This window comes from Salvia miltiorrhiza, unplaced genomic scaffold, assembly GCF_028751815.1.
Source record: "Salvia miltiorrhiza cultivar Shanhuang (shh) unplaced genomic scaffold, IMPLAD_Smil_shh original_scaffold_266, whole genome shotgun sequence".
Classification (NCBI taxonomy): domain Eukaryota; kingdom Viridiplantae; phylum Streptophyta; class Magnoliopsida; order Lamiales; family Lamiaceae; genus Salvia; species Salvia miltiorrhiza.
The window spans coordinates 267,998-288,703 of NW_026651513.1; the positions used below are offsets into that span (position 1 = coordinate 267,998).

Genomic DNA, 20,706 nt, shown 5'->3' on the forward strand with positions numbered 1-20,706 from the left:
AATTTGCATGTATCCGGAGTATCCGTCTAGAAAACAGTAATAGGCATTACCGGCCAACCTTTCCAATATCTGGTCGATAAAGGGCAGTGGGAAGTGGTCCTTCCTGGTTGCATCATTCAGCTTCCTGTAATCAATGCAAACTCTCCATCCAGTTTGCAAACGGGTGGGCATAAGCTCGCCTTGATCATTCTCTACAACCTGTATCCCTGACTTCTTCGGTACGACATGGACTGGACTCACCCATTGGCTATCGGATATGGGGTAGATGATTCCCAACTCCAACAGCTTGAGAATTTCTTTCAGCACTACCTCTTTCATGACCGGGTTCATCTTCCTTTGAGAATCCCGAACGGGTTTGGCTCCCTCCTCAAGGTAAATGTGATGCATGCACTCCGTAGGACTGATGCCTTTAATATCAGCTAAGGTCCAACCGATGGCTTCCCTGTTTTCTCGTAATACTCTGACCAATCTCTCTTGCTGCACGACAGTTAGAACAGAACTGATGATGACTGGTAGCGTCTCTTCTGGTCCCAGATAAGCATATTGTAAATGCTTAGGTAATTGCTTGAGCTCCAAAATGGGTGCTTTCTGGATGGAAGGTAGCAGCTTCTTGTTCTGCCCATACTGAGCCAACAACTCCGGTTTGCTTGTCTCTGCTCCTCCAGCTAGATAGACTTCCTGGATTAATTCCTTGATCTTCTGGTCTACCTCCACCTCGGCTTCTAAGGTGCTTTCTCTGAGGGAGTAGAGCTCCATGATAGCTTCCTTCATTTCATCGTCCTCCATATGCTCAGCATCCCGATCCGTTAGACCATACTGAATCACCTTCTCTGTGGTATCCCTGGAACCGAAAGTAATTCCTTGTTCTTGCACCAAGGGTTCAAATACATCGACCATGTCCACCGTCTCCATTGCTTGTTTCCTCTTCATGGTCTCATAGATATTGAATTCCACTTGAACTCCGTCGAACTCACATGTCAATATTCCGGTTTTCATATCGATCTTGGTTCCGGCAGTCATCATGAACGGCCTTCCCAATAGTATGGCATTCTCTCCAGTTTCAGGTCCGGTATCTAGAACATAGAAGTCTGCTGGGAAAATCAAATCTCCAACCTTGATCAGTACGTCCTCCACTACTCCTTCAGGGTAAGCGTTGGACCTGTCAGCCAACTGTATGACCACACGGGTGTTCCTCATCTCGCCAACATTCAATCTCTTGTACACAGCCAATGGCATCACATTAATGGAGGCCCCTAGGTCCATCATTGCCTTATCCATGTTGGTTCCTCCTATGTTGCATGGAATGGTAAACATCCCTGGATCCTTTCGCTTAGTGGGAAGCTTCCGTTGGATCACTGCCGAAACACTTTCTCCCATCACGTAGCGGACCTCTTCCTCCATTTTGACTTTTCTTGAACAAAGGTCTTTCAAGAATTTAGCATATTTAGGAATTTGCCTAATGGCATCGAGTAGAGGTACGCTCAACTCAACCTTTTGAAACATCTTCATCATTTCACTTGCTTCTTTTTCTCTAGCTTTCTGTTTCAGGCGTCCTGGGTAAGGTGCTTCGGTTGGGTTGCTACCTCTAACTTGTTCATCAGTTGGACCCTTCCCGTTCTTATTCCAGCCTCCTCGAAGCGATTCAGCCTCTGCTAACAATTCTTCCTCCTTTTCTTCCCCCTCAGGAAACTCGGTTAACACCACTTGGGCATGCTCTCTGGGGTTGATTCCCATGGCTGGGAGTTTACCAGCGTTCTCCTCTAGTTTGGCCACTGCTTTAGTCAAATGACTAATTTGCTGGTTAGTTTGGTTCATGCCGGCTCGAATTTCATTGCGAAACTTCTCGCTCTCCTTAGCCATGCTTTCAATTGCTTCTTCCCAAGGTGCTCTCCGATGTGGGGGTTGGTAAGGAGGTTGTTGCTGATTCTGGTTGTGGTGTTGAGGTGGTCCTAACTGGTACTGTTGTTGATGCTGGTTCTGATTATACTGAGGACGTTGCATTGGTGCGCCCATATTGTTCTGCTGCTGGGGCTGACCATCTTGCTTCCACCGAAAGTTGGGGTGATCCCTCCACCCAGGATTGTAAGTATTTGCATAAGGATCGTACTTTCGTGGATTCCCATCATGTCCTCCGATGACATTGACATCAACAATATCTTCACCAAAATTTGGACAATTTTCAGATTGGTGTCCAGTGGCATCGCAAAGGCCACTCTGGCGAATCTTCTTCGGTATAGTCAAGCCCGACAGAAGTTCCTTGAGTTCATTCATGCTCTTCTCCATCGTTTTCTCCAAATTAGACATCTCCCCTTTTTCTTCAGCTTTCCTTGGCTTCTCCAGATTCCTTTCATGCCCTTCATCACGTGATTCTTCTGCCATGGTACCCAACAGTTGGAAGACTTCCAACGGGGTTTTGCTCATCAATGACCCATTACAGGCTGCTAATACCAGACTGTGATCGTTCCTCCGCATGCCCTTTACGAAGCTCTCCACCTGATCTTTTGGAGAGATTTGGTGATGGGGGCAATTGCTTAACATTCTCTTGAATCTCGTCCAGTATTCGTAGAAGGATTCTAGCCCATCTTGCCTGATGCTGCGGATATCCCATCGCATCCGCTCCACTCGTGCTGCTGGGAAGAATTCTTCCAGGAAAGCCTGTTGCAATTGTGCCCATGTAGTGACACTCCCCTCGGGTAGGTCATACAACCATCTTCTTGCATTGTCCACCAAGGTAAAAGGGAAAAGTATTAACTTGACATACTCTTGCTGCTCGTCATTTGATTGGTGCATGATTGTCATCTCAAAATCTTGGAGATGAGTATGAGGGTCATCTCCTTGATATCCATTGAACTTCGGTAAGATCTGAAGCAATGATGGCTTCATGTCATACCGACGAGGTGCGAACGGATTTGCGGGTAAGGTGATTCCGTTCGGCCTCAAGTTGAGGTTAGTTGGGTATGCCAACTGTCTGAGGGTCTGCTCCGGTACGACATCTGCTTGTTCGGCTTCTGCCATAGCTTCGCGTCTCGCTATTCGTGCTTCTGCGCGTAGTCGTCTTTCTGTTCGATCAATATCGGGGTCAAACACCAATGCTCTTACAGCTCTACGAGTTCCACGCATACACCAGTAGCGGAAGATGGAATGAGGAGAGAACAAAATTGCTGCGCGTCACTCCCCGGCAACGGCGCCAATTTTGACACACACCCGTCGTGCGGTGTGGACAAAATACCTGTGTAAGCCCAGTACGGACAATACACGCTCCTACTTCTCACGATAAGAACTTAGTCTTAGCGGTAAGCGCAGGGTCGAATCCCACAGGGAGTGAGGAACCACTTTGTTCTCCTACGACAAACTGAGGTGTCACAATTCTCAATCTGTATACGCTGCACAAGAAATAAACAAGATCAATAATAACAAGGGGTGAGGTTATTCGGTTAGGTCGTAACTGTTGTTAACATTCGTTTCGGTCATAGGCACACTGATGATCCATACAATTCCAAGGCGTGGCCCAAAGACATTGGGGAGTTTCAAGGGATTGTACTTCACATATAGGATGGTTGATCTCATTGTGGTCACTTGGTTCGAAGGTCACACAATCCCCGGTCACAAGGCAGTGCTTCACTCCTCCTTAGATAGTAGCCATACCCGTTACTCACCAAGTATGGCCCTCACCAACCTTCTCTCCCGAGGTCCCCAACTTTGCGCTTCTAGTGACACATGCCTCCTGGACTCAACTATTTCCGGCTTTGTCAGCCGACCAGTCATAGACATGCTACGGCGCCGAGATTGCTTTCCTCGTTTGATAACCATGGCTTTATGCCTCGTCACAGTTGATGGATAGTCTCTAGAGAAGCCCAAGACTGAGGAGGGACAGTGTATCCCATCAATCCTCTCCCCACCTTCCGGATCTGCAACGCCTTTTGTTGACGCTGCTCAGCTACTCGGTCTTGGGCATACCGATTGTTACATCTTGGTATGCCCTGGCCTTTGCTTGACATGGGCAGCGTTTTACCGAACGGAGATCACCCGTTAGGCCCCTACTGCTCATGGTTTTGAACAGATCCTTCCGGAACCACGAGATTCAACCGAAAGAACAAGTGCCTCACGTCACGAATGTTTACATGTTAACAACAATTACTTCCACCCCCTAAAACCTCACCAAGGGAATTACTCACACATAACACAATTCATAAATGCAAAAAGAATTAAACGCATGATAGAACGAAATGAAATGCTGAAATAGATAAAATAGTACCTAGGCTTCAAGCCTTCGAACTTGTCCAAAAGTAATAACACAACGGAAAAGGGAAAATACGGAATTGTAAATAATGTTTTGGATGCCACACACGGCGATCTTAAAATGATAACTAAAGTAACAAAAGTTTCAAGGGGTTCCAGAACTTGTGCACGCTGCACACTGTTTTCCTTTTATACTGCCGGATGGTAGAGGCCTAACCCTAGCTGCGCCGGTTCCAAATCTTCGCCGGGATCTTCTTTCCTTAATTAGCTCAATCTTTGATTGATCCGATTGAGGATGGCGTCCAGCTGCAAGCTTAGTCAACCCTTCCCATTCTTTCGACCCTTCCAGTTTCTTCTTATTCTTTCGACCCTTCCAGTTTCTTCTTCAACCTTCCGCTTGTTCCATGGGATCTTCGAGATTGACCTTCCTTTTATGGCTCTGGCTGTCTGCTTCTTCTGGTAACGATCAGACTGACTGCTCTTATCGGTTTGGCTCATACCAGGTGGTTGCTCCAGGTTCCCATGCCCCAAGTTGAATTGGAGAGGTACTTGTTGGCCGAAGCTGTGATATCCCGACCCTTTCATAGGGAATATAGACAACCTTTAATTAGTATACTATTGATACACACCCGATTTTAATAAGTTATATTATTTCAAATAGATTTATTTTATAATTGAGTTCTTTATTATTACGCTATCGATTTAAGGCCTTGAGGCCGTTTTATTAGGTACATGAAAACGTTCCCACAAGTATCTTTAATTTCATGTAATTATTTATTCACTTATTTATATATTTTCTGATCAGCCTCAAGCCCAATAAATATTTTTACCTGTGAGTTGAATAATTTTTATGGGCCTGCAGCCCAAATTTTGTGAGCTCATCAATAGCCCAAAATTGGGAGTTTTAGTGAGTGCAGAGCGTGAAAGCTGAAACATTTTCTCTTTTCTCCAAAAATCTCTCATTTTCCCCAAAAATTATGCAGTATCAAATCTCTCATTTTTCCAAAAATTCTGCAGTACAAATCTTGCCAATTCATCCTACACGCAACCTCCCTCCACCTTCATTTAAGTATGCTCCTAACCCACAAGCCATCCACACTCCACTCCAATCCCTGCACTCTCCAATCTCTGCAGCTGTTTTCAACCATACTCAGTAAATCAAGAAACTCTCAAACAACTCCAGCAACGCCTTCGAGAACAACTCCACACAAGGTTACCTCAAACTCCATACATTTATAATTTCTCTTCTACATTTTCATCCATGTTGTTAAGAAAATGAAGAAGAATCATAGAGAATAAACCCAGCTCATATCAGAGAACTCAAGGACTGTACACGAAATCATTTCTTATTGTTTTTGATGCTCACACAAGAACACATCAGTAGAATAACTTCTCTTCCTTATAACTTAAAATTTCAGAAACTCAAAACACCCAAAAATCAAATCTTTTCAAATCTGAGATTTCTCTTTTCGTTGCCTTGTTGAGTGTGAGAGACGAGAGGGAGATGGGTACGGGCTGTCCGAGCTCGACGCCGAGCTGTCAAGGCCGCGGCTGCCGGCGCTGCATGCGTTGCTGCAGCCCGCCGACCACCCACGGCCAAGACAGACGGAGTCGGAGCGAGGCGACGTCGTGGGCGAGGCTGGGGCGGCGCGGCCGAAGGCCAAGCGCCGCTAACGCGGCGTGAACGGAGCAGCAGCGGCGGCGTCCCTTCTTGGCCGTCCGCTGCCGGAAACGCGAGAGAAGGGAGGCGATGAGTGAGGGAGGCCTCGGATCCGGCGACTTCGCCGGAGCTGGAGCAGGCGGCCGGCTGGAGCTTGGGAGGAAGGGCGGACTGGCAGAGCAACTGGAGAGAGAGGACGCGAGAGTTGAGAGAGGGACAGATGGGAAGAGGGGCGACGGCGTGGCTTCATGTGGGAGAGAGAGAGGGCGGCGGATAGAGAGGGAAAGAGAGGGAGCCGATGATGAGTGTGAGGAGAGAGAGAGTGAATTTTTGGCTTTTCATTTTAGATTTTTAGGTTTCCTTGTAAGTTTTGGGCTCTTTTCAAAAGCTGATGGATTTTTCTTTAATGGGCCGAGTTTTTAAAGTATGTGTTGGGCTGATTTCATCCATCTGATGGGCTCTATTCATTTAATTTACTTGGGCTCATTTAAATTGAACAAGTCTTTAAATTATTTTCTTGGACATAATTATTATTTTGGGTATGTAAATGATTTAATAAACTTTATTAATTTTCTCCCAAGATTAAGATTTTATATTTTTAAATTATTAATTATTTTATAAGTTTTAAATTTAATATTATTAATTATATCTATTAAGTTATTAATTATGTATTAAAAGTTTATGGATTCACTTAAAGATATTATAGAATTCTTATTCGGGCAAGGTGTATCACTAGTTAGCAATCCCCATATTTGTTTAGAAGTTAGAATAGCACCAAGAGACCTATTAAGAATAGATTTCTTGTAGGCTTGAGGATCAGGAGGATTAGCACTGCGTTTCCGTGACGGGTTTACGATTAAACTACAGGCTTTGCCTATTCAGGTGAGCTTTATTTTACATACAATGTATCTTGAGTTATATAAGCTCTGATATTTCATGAAAATTATCTGTTTATCCAATATAAATGTTTTTATGTGCGTTCTGTAATTGTTTAAGGCTCACTTAAGCATCGATCGAGATTCTCATTTGGCCTAACACGCTAAATGAGGATTGTGTACACAGGGTTAGTGGCTCGATGGGTTGATCACCATCGTGCACTAACAGATTTAGAACGTTATAAGGGTGGGTGCTTGACAGGAGGTTATCCGGAGCACGGTGCTTGACAGGAGGTTATCCGGAGCACAATTAAGGTTATTGATTCCGAACCGGGTGCGTCCCGAGATCAATAACAGATTTTGGATCTGACTGGGTGCGTCCCGAGATCAGTGAATGTAGGGAGGAAGTGAGTAACAATCGAACGTACATGGCGCGCCACTTAATGAAGAAAAGTTTTGTCATGCTTAGAAGTGGGATTCCGTTTTAAAACCTTCTAAGTCATGATTGTGATATTGGATAAACTGCTTCGATTACTTCATAAAATATTTCGAAAACTTGTGCCCACTGAGTACATTAGTACTCAGCCCAAATTATTTTCAAATGTTTTCAGGTTGATCGGTTGGTGCAGACGGGACTGAGCTGAGGCTAGGGTTCTACGATGTCTTTTGCTTCCGCTAATGACTAGCTTGTCACATCGTTCTCCATTCCCTAAATTGAAACTTCTATTATGTGGTACAATATTATCTTGTTGGGCTTAGACTCTTAACCCATATTTCTATTAGTGAGGCTATCAATGATTATAATCAGAGTCACGAAACTAAACCTATGCGATCCTGAGTTTGAATATTGTCATTTGATTGGCATCTCTCAACGCCTTTCATTTTATCTTCTTTCATCTTATCTCTTTAGATATGAATACCCGATTTAATGGGTAAATTATCAATTTTATTCAGCTCAATTAAATTCTTCAATTATTTTCCTATTTCTTTTTGCCTTGGAGAAGTCGGGTCGTTACAAGTGGTATCAGAGCGTAAGTTTTTTTTTTGTGTCTCTGACTACCGCTAGTTTAACTATTTCAAGTCTAGAATTGTACCTCTAGACTACTAAGCAATTCTGCAACCCTCAGCTCATCGTCTCACTGCCTGATCAACAAAGGTACGTTATCAAAAATTTCAAATAAATGATTTTGTTTCAAGAAAATGCGCGCAAATGATTATCTTGTGAAATACTTGAATGATTCCACATATGCAAGGAGATATTGTTTATGCAAAGAAAGAAAAGTGTGATTTCTGGACCAACGAGTCCTTACAAGAAGCAAAGTATGTAATCATGATGGGACTCTCCGAGCCCACATGATCTATTTTCAGGAGAAGTATATTATGATGAGTCTCTTTGAGCTCACATAAGCATGTTTGAAAGAGAAAATATTTGTTGTTTATGTTTTGATTCTATGAATCGTTATGATTAAGGATATGTTACGATTTTTAACTTCATGCATGTTGAGTAATATTTCAGGCGGCATAAGTGCATTATTTGTTGACTTCGGTTAATTATGACCTTTTTGACCTGATAGTTATGAGTAGGTTGACTCAATAGTCAACAAAGCTATGAGCTTATAAGAGTATGCTTTGCCTCATAGTTAGAGATGCTCTAGCTAATTCTATGATAGGATTTCAATCTTTATAAACTAGACTTTTGTCTAGAGAACTTTAGAATGATGAGGAATAGGACCTTGATGAACATAGAATGCTCTCAGAATACCTATGATGCTTATAAAACATAGAAACTTGGTTAGATCTAGCCTTGCGCTATTTCTGTTTGAATGTCATTGATCTTTCTTTGACGGGCAAACAAGGCGATAAATTCTGCAAGCATTAGACACCAATGTACTTGCAAAAACAATATGACGAGAAGTTCCATGACTACATCAAGAACCTAGATGTTTTCTTCAAGGAATTTTGGGGGATTTTCGTGTTTTGAATAGATGCGCGCAATGGAAGAGTATTAGGTATCGAATCAACAACGAGGCTCGTGCGGCACCTTTCTAATGAATGGAATATAGGGACAACCAACACATGCCCAAGAATTGTGATCAACAATTTTCCGCAGCTGACCAAGAGCACCAAGCCAAGGCCATTGACATCGTAAGAAGATCATGAGAACAATATTGAGGAAGCTATCACAAGAAATTCACGAGAGAGCAATTGACTGCATATGTTATTAGATTAGTGGTGGTACCAGTTGTGTGGAATCACGTTTCTTTTGACATAATCACCAAACCTTTTGATTGTAAGGTCGAACTCTTCTACATCTAACTCAGACCTTACCTAGAACCTCAATTCTTTTAATAAATTCTCATATTATGCTTATGTATTCCAAAGAAACCGTTGGAGTACAATTACATTCATTATAATACAAGTCCTTTTTTAGGCATATAATATATAAGTATATTGCTCATACTTTAGTGCGTGTTATTCAAAATTTTCTTCCCCATAACACGCCTAGTTATTATGATTAAATTAGATCCGTCATTGTTTAATCGTGTTAATCAAAAGAACCCTTTTTGAGATGCATTATTATTTTGAATATTATGAAAGTCCTCTTTGAGGCAAATATATAAGTAATTTATTCATACCTGATGCGTGTTGTTCAAATTTGCTTTCTCATAACACGCCAATCTTATGATTGATTCACACACGGTACTGTTAGGTCGTATAACCAATTGAACCTTTAAATACACAATGGATATGGCAATAAGTTAGCGTGGACGACGACGAGGAACTACCCCTGATGAGGTTGCACCACAAATAGCACCAGACCATTTAGTAATGAGAGGATTTTGCAAAGAGAAGCCACATATGTTTGACGATTTAGGCAGTCCTATGATTGCCGAGCAGTGGATCAAAGCAATGGGAGGATTTCACCGGGGATTACTCTTGGCAGAGTTATATAAGAAGTACACACCGGGATGTTACCGAAAAAGAAAATAAAACGAGTTATGGAACCTGAGAAACGTGCGGAGAAGTTTAGGAACGGACTGCGCAATGAGGTATCAATTTTCCTAGCGAGTCATAGAGGTCTCACCTATGCACAAACACTTATCAGAGCTCTCACGATTGAGTCACTACTACCAAGTTAATGAGGAAAGGAGAACCAGAACCAGAGGAAAACGATCGAAGAAGTTCCAGTTGTTCGAGATTCAAAGATGTTTTTCCTAAAGAATTTCTCAGTTTGCCACCAGACCGACAACTAGAATTTACAATTGACCTAGAACCTGGAACAGCTTTAGTATCTAAGACGCCGCATAGAATGGCCCCACCAAAGCTACAGGAATTGAAAGTGCAACTGCAAGGATTGCTAGACCTAGGTTACATACAGACTAACGTATCACCGTGGAGAGCACCAGCCCTAATCGTCGAGAAGAAAGATGGTTCGATAAGAATGGGTATCGATTATAGAAAACTAAATATGCTCGCAATAAAGAATAGATATCCTCTTGCGAGGATAGGTGACCTGCTTGATCAGCTGAAATGAGCTGGTGTCTTTTCCAAGATTGACCTAAACTCTGGTTACCATCAGTTCAAGATGAAAAGGGAAGACATTTCTAAGACAACATTTCAAACGCATTACGGATATTACAAGTTCACAGTGATGCTTTTGGATTAATAAATGCCCCAGCCGTTTTCACGGATCTAATGAATAAAGTGTCCCATCAGTATCTCGATAGTTTTGTCTTAGTGCTCATTGAGGACATCCCCATCAACTCTAAGACTGAAGAACAACACGAAGAACACTTGCGCATCGTACTCGAGACGTTGCAGGATGAGAGACTACTCGCCAAATTCCACAAGTGTAAGTTTTGGTTAGGAGAAGTGATGTTTCTCAGTCACATCATGTCGACTGAAGGAATCAAAGTGGACCCTGCCAAGGTCGAAGCAGTCAAAGAATGAAAGGCACCATCAAACGTTAATGAGATCAGAAGTTTCCTCGGTCTAGCGGGCTACTACAAAAGATTCATTGAGGGATTCTTAAAAAAATTGGTTGGGCCAATGACTTAGCTTTTGAGAAAGAGAATCAAGTACTTTTAGTCCGAAGCTTGTGAACAAAATTTTTAGGAACTCAAGACAAGGCTGACTACTGCCCCAGAAGAAAATGGAGGATTTGTGGTGTTGGCATTATGCCTCAAAGCTAGGGCTAGGTTGCGTGTTGATGCAAAATCAGAAAGCGATAGCCTACGCGTCTCATCAACTGAAGCCCCATGAGCTGAACTACCCAACTCATGACTTAGAGCTCACGGCCGTCGTGTACAAGCTGAAGATTTGGAGACACTACTTCTATAGAATTAAGTGTGAGATCTTTACAAACCATAAGAGCTTGAGTATTTCTTCGAGCAAAGGAATTTGAACATAAGACAACGAGGATGACTCGAATTAGTGAAGGATTACGATTGCGCCATCAGTTACCACTTACCACCCCAGGAAAGTGGATATAGTAGCTGGCGCCCTAAGTCAAAAGACGAATGCCAAATTAGGGTATTTCATCACCCAATAAAAGGAACTGATTCGTGACTTCGCCTCACTCAGTTTAGAAATTGTTCATCATCCGGAGATAGTATCAGGTTGTGTAGCTGCACTAGTAGCTAAACATGATTTAAGAGAAATAATTGTGCAAGCACAAATGGGAGATTGGTACTTAGAGAAGATGCGTCTTGCGGCAAGAACGAGTGAAACTAAGGGATTATCTGAAGATAAGTATAATACACTATCGGTTGGTGAAAGATTGTGCGTGCCACAAAAAGAAGAGTTGAAGAACGAGATTTTGAGGGAGGTTTATGATACTCCTTACGCTGCACATCTAGGCAACACGAAGATGTACTGGGATTGAAGCAAATTTTCTTATGGAGATGAAATAAAAGAGATGTAGCGTCGTTTGTGCAGCGATGTCACGCCTGTCAACAAGTTAAAGCTGTGCATCAAATGTCGTATGGAATGTTGCAACAATTACCTATTCCTAAATGGAAATGAGAACATATCAACATGGACTTTGTGGTGAGCTTACCAAGATCAGCGATCGCCTATCAACATCAATGCATTTCCTCCACATACAAATGACTTTCGGATTGGAGAAGTTTGCAAAGCTATATGTTAAAGAAATTGCGCGTCTTGACGGTGTACCTGGGTCAATCACATATTATCGTGATTCCAAATTCACAGCTAGATTTTGGAAGAGCTTACAAGAAACGTTGAGCACCACACTGAACCTCGCCACAACCTACCACCCCCAAACGGACGGTCAATCTGAACGTATTATTATAGTATTGAAATACATGTTTTGAGCAACTATTGCAGACAAAGGAGAAAAATTGGGATGATCTGCTACCCCTCGTAGAGTTCACCGATAATGACCAGTCAACGATTGGAATGACCTTACGAAGCGCTATATGGACGTAAATGCAGATCAGCACTTTACTGGGAAGAAGCAGGTGAATGAAAACTGTTGAGACCGGGACTAGTTCAGTGGATGATTGAGAAAGTCGACCAGATTAAGCAGATGGTAAAAGAAACATAAGATAGAGAAAAGTCATATGCTGATACACGACGCACTGAAATGGAATTCAATGCCGGGAACCGAGTCTTTCTCAAAATTTCCCCAACAAAAGGAGTTATCTGTTTCGAAAGAATAGGTAAATTGCGACCTCGCTATATTGGACATTTCGAGATTCTAGATAGAATGAGACTCGTAGCTTATATGTTGGCACTGCCACCTAGCAATTTGAACGTGAATGATGTGTTTCATGTTTCACAATGACGAAAGTACGTGTTGATCCAAAGCACACAGTAAAGCATGATGAAGTAGTTCTAGCCAAGACCTAAGCTATGGAGATAGGCCAATCCAGATTCTTGAGCAAAGGAGTTCAAGTTTTAAGAAACAAGCAAATTCCCTTGATTAGTACCTTGTCACCACCATGGTGTAGAAAAAGCGATGTGAGAGTTTGAAAGAGAAAAAAAAAAAAAAGACTCTATACCCTTAGTTAGACTTCAAGGGCATGTAAATTTCGAGGACGAAATTTGCTTTAAGGGTGGTGGTGTGTGATATCCCGACCCTTTCATAGGGAATATAGACGACCTTTAATTAGTATACTATTGATACACGCCCGATTTTAATAAGTTATATTATTTCAAATAGATTTATTTTATAATTGAGTTCTTTATTATTACGCTATCGATTTAAGGCCTTGAGGCCGTTTTATTAGGTACATGAAAACGTTCCCACAAGTATCTTTAATTTCATGTAATTATTTATTCACTTATTTATATATTTTCTGATCAGCCTCAAGCCCAATAAATATTTTTACCTGTGAGTTGAATAATTTTTATGGGCCTGCAGCCCAAATTTTGTGAGCTCATCAATAGCCCAAAATTGGGAGTTTTGGTGAGTGCAGAGCGTGAAAGCTGAAACATTTTCTCTTTTCTCCAAAAATCTCTCATTTTCCCCAAAAATTATGCAGTATCAAATCTCTCATTTTCCCAAAAATTCTGCAGTACAAATCTTGCCAATTCATCCTACACGCAACCTCCCTCCACCTTCATTTAAGTATGCTCCTAACCCACAAGCCATCCACACTCCACTCCAATCCCTGCACTCTCCAATCTCTGCAGCTGTTTTCAACCATACTCAGTAAATCAAGAAACTCTCAAACAACTCCAGCAACGCCTTCGAGAACAACTCCACACAAGGTTACCTCAAACTCCATACATTTATAATTTCTCTTCTACATTTTCATCCATGTTGTTAAGAAAATGAAGAAGAATCATAGAGAATAAACCCAGCTTATATCAGAGAACTCAAGGACTGTACACGAAATCATTTCTTATTGTTTTTGATGCTCACACAAGAACACATCAGTAGAATAACTTCTCTTCCTTATAACTTAAAATTTCAGAAACTCAAAACACCCAAAAATCAAATCTTTTCAAATCTGAGATTTCTCTTTTCGTTGCCTTGTTGAGTGTGAGAGACGAGAGGGAGATGGGTACGGGCTGTCCGAGCTCGACGCCGAGCTGTCAAGGCCGCGGCTGCCGGCGCTGCATGCGTTGCTGCAGCCCGCCGACCACCCACGGCCAAGACAGACGGAGTCGGAGCGAGGCGACGTCGTGGGCGAGGCTGGGGCGGCGCGGCCGAAGGCCAAGCGCCGCTAACGCGGCGTGAACGGAGCAGCAGCGGCGGCGTCCCTTCTTGGCCGTCCGCTGCCGAAAACGCGAGAGAAGGGAGGCGATGAGTGAGGGAGGCCTCGGATCCGGCGACTTCGCCGGAGCTGGAGCAGGCGGCCGGCTGGAGCTTGGGAGGAAGGGCGGACTGGCAGAGCAATTGGAGAGAGAGGACGCGAGAGTTGAGAGAGGGACAGATGGGAGGAGGAGAGAAACATGGCTTACGGCCAGAGGTGGTTCCCGGCGATGACTCGTCGGGAAGAGGGGCGACGGCGTGGCTTCATGTGGGAGAGAGAGAGGGCGGCGGATAGAGAGGGAAAGAGAGGGAGCCGATGATGAGTGTGAGGAGAGAGAGAGTGAATTTTTGGCTTTTCATTTTAGATTTTTAGGTTTCCTTGTAAGTTTTGGGCTCTTTTCAAAAGCTGATGGATTTTTCTTTAATGGGCCGAGTTTTTAAAGTATGTGTTGGGCTGATTTCATCCATCTGATGGGCTCTATTCATTTAATTTACTTGGGCTCATTTAAATTGAACAAGTCTTTAAATTATTTTCTTGGACATAATTATTATTTTGGGTATGTAAATGATTTAATAAACTTTATTAATTTTCTCCCAAGATTAAGATTTTATATTTTTAAATTATTAATTATTTTATAAGTTTTAAATTTAATATTATTAATTATATCTATTAAGTTATTAATTATGTATTAAAAGTTTATGGATTCACTTAAAGATATTATAGAATTCTTATTCGGGCAAGGTGTATCACTAGTTAGCAATCCCCATATTTGTTTAGAAGTTAGAATAGCACCAAGAGACCTATTAAGAATAGATTTCTTGTAGGCTTGAGGATCAGGAGGATTAGCACTGCGTTTCCGTGACGGGTTTACGATTAAACTACAGGCTTTGCCTATTCAGGTGAGCTTTATTTTACATACAATGTATCTTGAGTTATATAAGCTCTGATATTTCATGAAAATTATCTGTTTATCCAATATAAATGTTTTTATGTGCGTTCTGTAATTGTTTAAGGCTCACTTAAGCATCGATCGAGATTCTCATTTGGCCTAACACGCTAAATGAGGATTGTGTACACAGGGTTAGTGGCTCGATAGGTTGATCACCATCGTGCACTAACAGATTTAGAACGTTATAAGGGTGGGTGCTTGACAGGAGGTTATCCGGAGCACGGTGCTTGACAGGAGGTTATCCGGAGCACAGTTAAGGTTATTGATTCCGAACCGGGTGCGTCCCGAGATCAATAACAGATTTTGGATCTGACTGGGTGCGTCCCGAGATCAGTGAATGTAGGGAGGAAGTGAGTAACAATCGAACGTACATGGCGCGCCACTTAATGAAGAAAAGTTTTGTCATGCTTAGAAGTGGGATTCCGTTTTAAAACCTTCTAAGTCATGATTGTGATATTGGATAAACTGCTTCGATTACTTCATAAAATATTTCGAAAACTTGTGCCCACTGAGTACATTAGTACTCAGCCCAAATTATTTTCAAATGTTTTCAGGTTGATCGGTTGGTGCAGACGGGACTGAGCTGAGGCTAGGGTTCTACGATGTCTTTTGCTTCCGCTAATGACTAGCTTGTCACCTCGTTCTCCATTCCCTAAATTGAAACTTCTATTATGTGGTACAATATTATCTTGTTGGGCTTAGACTCTTAACCCATATTTCTATTAGTGAAGCTATCAATGATTATAATCAGAGTCACGAAACTAAACCTATGCGATCCTGAGTTTGAATATTGTCATTTGATTGGCATCTCTCAACGCCTTTCATTTTATCTTCTTTCATCTTATCTCTTTAGATACGAATACCCGATTTAATGGGTAAATTATCAATTTTATTCAGCTCAATTAAATTCTTCAATTATTTTCCTATTTCTTTTTGCCTTGGAGAAGTCGGGTCGTTACAGAAGCTCCATGCTGGTAAACATGACTTAGCAATCTGGGCTCGGTAGTGCCCATTCTGACCGCATTTCTTCCGTTTCCGCTCTACTGACCTTCCTTCCTTTACAACTTCGTTTTTTCCCCGGACAGACCTAAAACTGACACAAATAAAGGAAAAAAGAGGGCCAAATGGCCCAAAAGTCGAAGACGCATCAACAGCTCTATAGTATAAAGACCAGGGAATTGATAAAGTTTCTATTTTTTTTATGCATATGGATGAGATTAGTGACTTTAATAATTGAGTTTAAATTGAGATCATCATTGAGATTTTATTTCAAAGAGATTGAGGAGATTGATAAAGATAGTTTATTAAACTAAATATGTATCTTTTCAGTGAGAGTTGACAAACATCTGTGGGCTTATTCTTTTTTTTTTTTCCTTATTGAGTTAAGAGGATGAGTGGTGTTATTGTATTGATGATATGATGTGAGGAAATGTTAGAATAATAAGTTAACAGGAAACATGAGTTATTGTTATAATATTAGATATATATATTTTACTTACTTATTTTTCTTACGAAATTTTTATCTATTTAAAGGTCCCGGCTAGGAACGAGCCTGACACTAGAGTACGAAGTAAGAGAAACATATCAGGTGGGCTTACTAACTCAAGAAACAAAGATGCATACTTTAATATATAAAGTTTAAGTGTATGCATTTATTTTCAAATTGTTGACTTGCCAATGTTTAAGATTTGTATGATACCATCTACGTAGAAGAACGAATTCGGATCCTGAGCGAGTCAGGATTTGTGTACACAGAGTGACGGTTAACCTTGAGTTAGCTTGTCGTTACGTTTGGGAAGGAGGCCTACTTCTCAACGTGTTTATTGAGACTAGTAGATATGGTACATACTTACATGAGAACTTAGTCTGCGCAGACACTTTCAAATACTATGTAAAAACAGTTTAGCAAACACAGGTTGCTTCAGAAAATCCCTTGTGTATTGCTTAAAGTGGCAAGTTCAATATATAGCATTATCATGCAGAGTTTTAAATGTTTTCGGCATATGTTCACTGAGTGCTTGTGGTACTCATCCCTGCATATCTTTTTAAATGTGCGGGTTAAGTTTGGATGAAAATGGAAGTGTGCTGAGCTGGAGCTTTTTGTTTATGTAAATAGTAATAGGCTCAGGATATTGTGTCTTCATACATAATGTCCAATTATGTACTCCGCTGCAACACTTTGTCTCTCTTATCACTTTTGCCGTGTTGTAGAATGTTTTAAAAACTTTAACCTGTATATGAGCTTGACAAATCTTGGTTATGATGTTTATTTGGTTTAAACTTCTTTTGTTAAAGTTTGATGATGCCGAACCTTGTGAAATTCATTGATTATGTATGTAAGTTGTTAATTATTTAATTGTCTTAGTTTCCTTTCAATTACTTTCCATCTCTCGTTTCTCCACCCTAGTCGTATGATACCTGGTCTAGCTATCTTCCTCCTAGGCCGGGCTGCGACAAAGTGGTATCAGAGCAGGCCCTTTGCTCTGAGCCTAAATTATTTTGAGTTTAGTCTAGATTGTATCTCTAGACTACTAGAATATTAATGATGAATGCTCAGCACACCATCTCATCCAGCTTAATCAGGTATGAGTTTAAATTATTTCCATTCAAAAAAATTATTTTGATGTGATTTAAAGAGTTTGAGATTCTGATGAATGAAGTGATGGATATATTTATGAGATTAATTTTGGATTATTGTTTATTTTTAAACTTTTTATGATTTTGTAAGTGATTTAGATGAGTATTTAATTATTTAAGTATGTGTTATTTGAGTGAACTATTTCATTTATTTGGGATATTTATTAGGAGTTAGTTTTTATGAGTATTATGTTAAGCTAAGTTGTAAAGGTTATATTGGGCAGGATGGCTCGTACCCTACGTACCGCGAGGAAGAGAGTTAGTGCTAGAGCGACACGTGATGAGATTCGTTGGGAGTACCTTCACTATGGCATGTGCTGGAGAGATACATTGGGGAAATTTCTTGCCCACTTCCACGAGCACTGGTTGGCAGCTAGCATGTATGGGATCTCCTCGTATGATGGCATTATTCGACTGTTGACTCTACTTCCATCCGACTGGAAGGGTTGGGCCACCTCCATTGCCTCAGACTACTTATACCATTACGGTGAAGAGTACGACCTGTATGTAGATTTTCCAGGTTTCGTAGCAGCGGTTAGTCATCAGTATTACCGTTATGGGGCAGCTCCTTATGGACCATACACGCTACCAGGAGACTACATCCAAGCTGGAGGAGGCATTGCTGATTTCCTACCACGAGATGACCCTGCCCCGTATGTGCCGCCCGAGCCAGTTCAGGTGGCCCCACTCCTTGAGTCTGATACTGATGATGAGATAGCTGCCCTACTTCGTTCTCCTACACCGATTTACATAGTGGTTTCCTCCGGTAGTGAGACAACTTCTCAACAAACACTCATGTCCGACTGTACCATCCTTGGAACCCGCACCCGCGACGAGTTTGAAGCTGGACCTTCCAGACCGCCTGGTGTACCTCGAGATCATGTGGATTCTCCTGGAATGCAGCCAACTGTTGGAACCATACGCCGAGAACCGATAGATCTAAATCAAGCAGATGTGGTAGTCGACTCAGATGATACACACGAGGCAGAGACACACAGTCAGACGATACGTGTGTGCTTGAGGAAGGATTCTGCAGGTAAGGGTGTGAGAGTTCACGAGGTTCCACAACATGAGGGCGAGATAGAGACGGAGCCTAGCGAGTCCAGTGCAGCATGAGCAGATGTTAGCTACTCTTTGATGATGGTTAGATAGGAGGTGTAGTAACTTTATGTATGTACATAGATGTATATAGCTATGTGTGGTGTGTAGATGTATATATGTGTTTTGATGATACGGATGCGGAGTCTAGTAGATCGCACCGTGGCATAGTACTAGTTGTGATGTTTATATAGTAGAACATCAGGATTAGTACTAGGGATTTTTGTTGTACATATCCCTGCTATTTTGTAAAAGTCCTCTGAGGAGGCAGCTTTTACCTGATGATATATGATGATGACCTACGCGGTCATTTAGCACATTTCATGAGTTACTATTTGTTGAGTATGATGAGTTAAATACAATTGCTTAAGTATGAGTTATTTTGCAATAATGATGTATTTAATATAGACTTTATGTATTGATAATAGAATGCCGCCTAAAAGAAGAAATCGAGAACTAGCTGGTGTATATGATCAGGAACCTACACCACCTCCATCTCCACCACCTGAAAGAAGAATAGAAGAACTTTTTCTTCGTCAGAACCCACCTACTTTTAGTGGGACAGGAAATCCGGTAGAAGCTGAAGAATGGATCCGATCTATGGAGCGAATCTTTCATTTCCTAAGGTGTAATGATCAAGAACGTCTTTTATGCACATCGTTTCAACTAAAAGGCTCAGCCGACTACTGGTGGGAGGCTAGGCAAAAGACTTATACTCCGGAACAAATGGAGAATTTAACTTGGGAACAATTCAAAACTGCTCTTGTTGACAAATACGTTCCCCGAAGTTATCGTAAGCAAAAGGAAATGGAATTTACTAATTTGAAGCAAGGGAAGAAGACTGTTGCAGAATATAACCGTGAATTCTGCGACTTAGCTCGTTATGCTCCATATAAAGTAGACACAGATCAAAAGATGTCTGAGCTTTTCTGTGCTGGACTGAGACAAGATATCCGAGTGATATTGGCAAGTCAAGATACTTTAACTTATGCTGAAGCTCTGAATAGGGCACTTGACATGGAACTAGCTATGCAGCCCGAGAAGACACCTCAAGCACCAGAGCCACCTCAGTACCAGGCGAAGCCACGAGCGCCTATGAATCCTCCTTTTGCTAATCAAAATTCAACTCAGAAAGGAAAAAGAAAGTGGGAATATCAAAATCAGCCCAACAAGAGGATATGGCAAGGACCGGGTCAGCAACAATTCTCTGCAAATGTCAAACCACCTCTGGGACAACAGGGAATTCCACCGTGTTTTAAATGCAATAAAATGCATACTGGAATTTGTAAGGCTGGTAGTAACAGCTGTTATACATGTGGACAAGCGGGGCATTTCTCGAACCAATGCCCAAATAAGCAACGAGGTAATAGAGGGGGAAGACTGTACCCCAACCCAACTCCAAATCTAAAGGCTATGGAGGGAAACTTTCCACCGCCACAACAACAACATCAACCACAGCAACAACAGCGACAACAACAGCAGCAGCAGCAGCAACAACAACCACCACAGAAGCAGCCGTTGAATCAACAACAACACCAACGGATTTTTGCCCTAGAGCAGAAACCTTTTGAGAAGAACTAAGGTAACCTGGCAGGTATGGGTCAATTAAAGGGTGTGCCTATCATCGTGTTATTTGACACTGGTGCCTCGCATTCATTCATATCATATGCCTGCGTAGATACCTTTGAGCTTAATGTAGAACAAGATAAAAATAAAATGGGGGTAATGACTCCTCTAGGCAAGGGTATCACAACTAAGCACACTTGTCCTAACTTAGACTTTGAGTTAGGTCCCCTTAAGATGACAGCTAAATGTTTGTATTTAATGCCGATGTGGGACGTGGACATTATTCTTGGAATGGATTGGTTGACGGAAAATTATGCGACGATTCGATGCAAAATGAGGGAAATCTGTTTTCAACCACCAGGAAAATAACCTACTTGCTTCTACGGCATGGAAAGGCAAAAGAGGAAAACACCTGTTGTATTATCAGCAATGCAAACCGTGAAGTTGTTGCGGGAT

General features: G+C 41.7%; 1 protein-coding gene and 1 long non-coding RNA gene across 2 annotated transcripts; both read left to right on the forward strand.

Moving 5' to 3' along the window:
• The first annotated feature begins 5,249 nt into the window (after positions 1 to 5,249).
• On the forward strand, positions 5,250 to 15,793 carry LOC131003766 (uncharacterized). The gene is made up of 2 exons (XR_009094788.1): positions 5,250 to 6,781; positions 14,825 to 15,793. It is a non-coding gene; the product is annotated as an uncharacterized LOC131003766 (long non-coding RNA).
• A 380-nt stretch (positions 15,794 to 16,173) lies between these two features.
• Positions 16,174 to 19,001, forward strand: LOC131003763 (uncharacterized). Its single transcript, XM_057930312.1, has 2 exons — positions 16,174 to 16,537; positions 17,811 to 19,001. Exon 2 carries the CDS (start codon positions 17,812 to 17,814, stop codon positions 18,700 to 18,702), a length of 891 nt encoding a protein of 296 aa, XP_057786295.1. The 5' UTR covers positions 16,174 to 16,537; position 17,811; the 3' UTR covers positions 18,703 to 19,001.
• Positions 19,002 to 20,706: the final 1,705 nt, after the last annotated feature.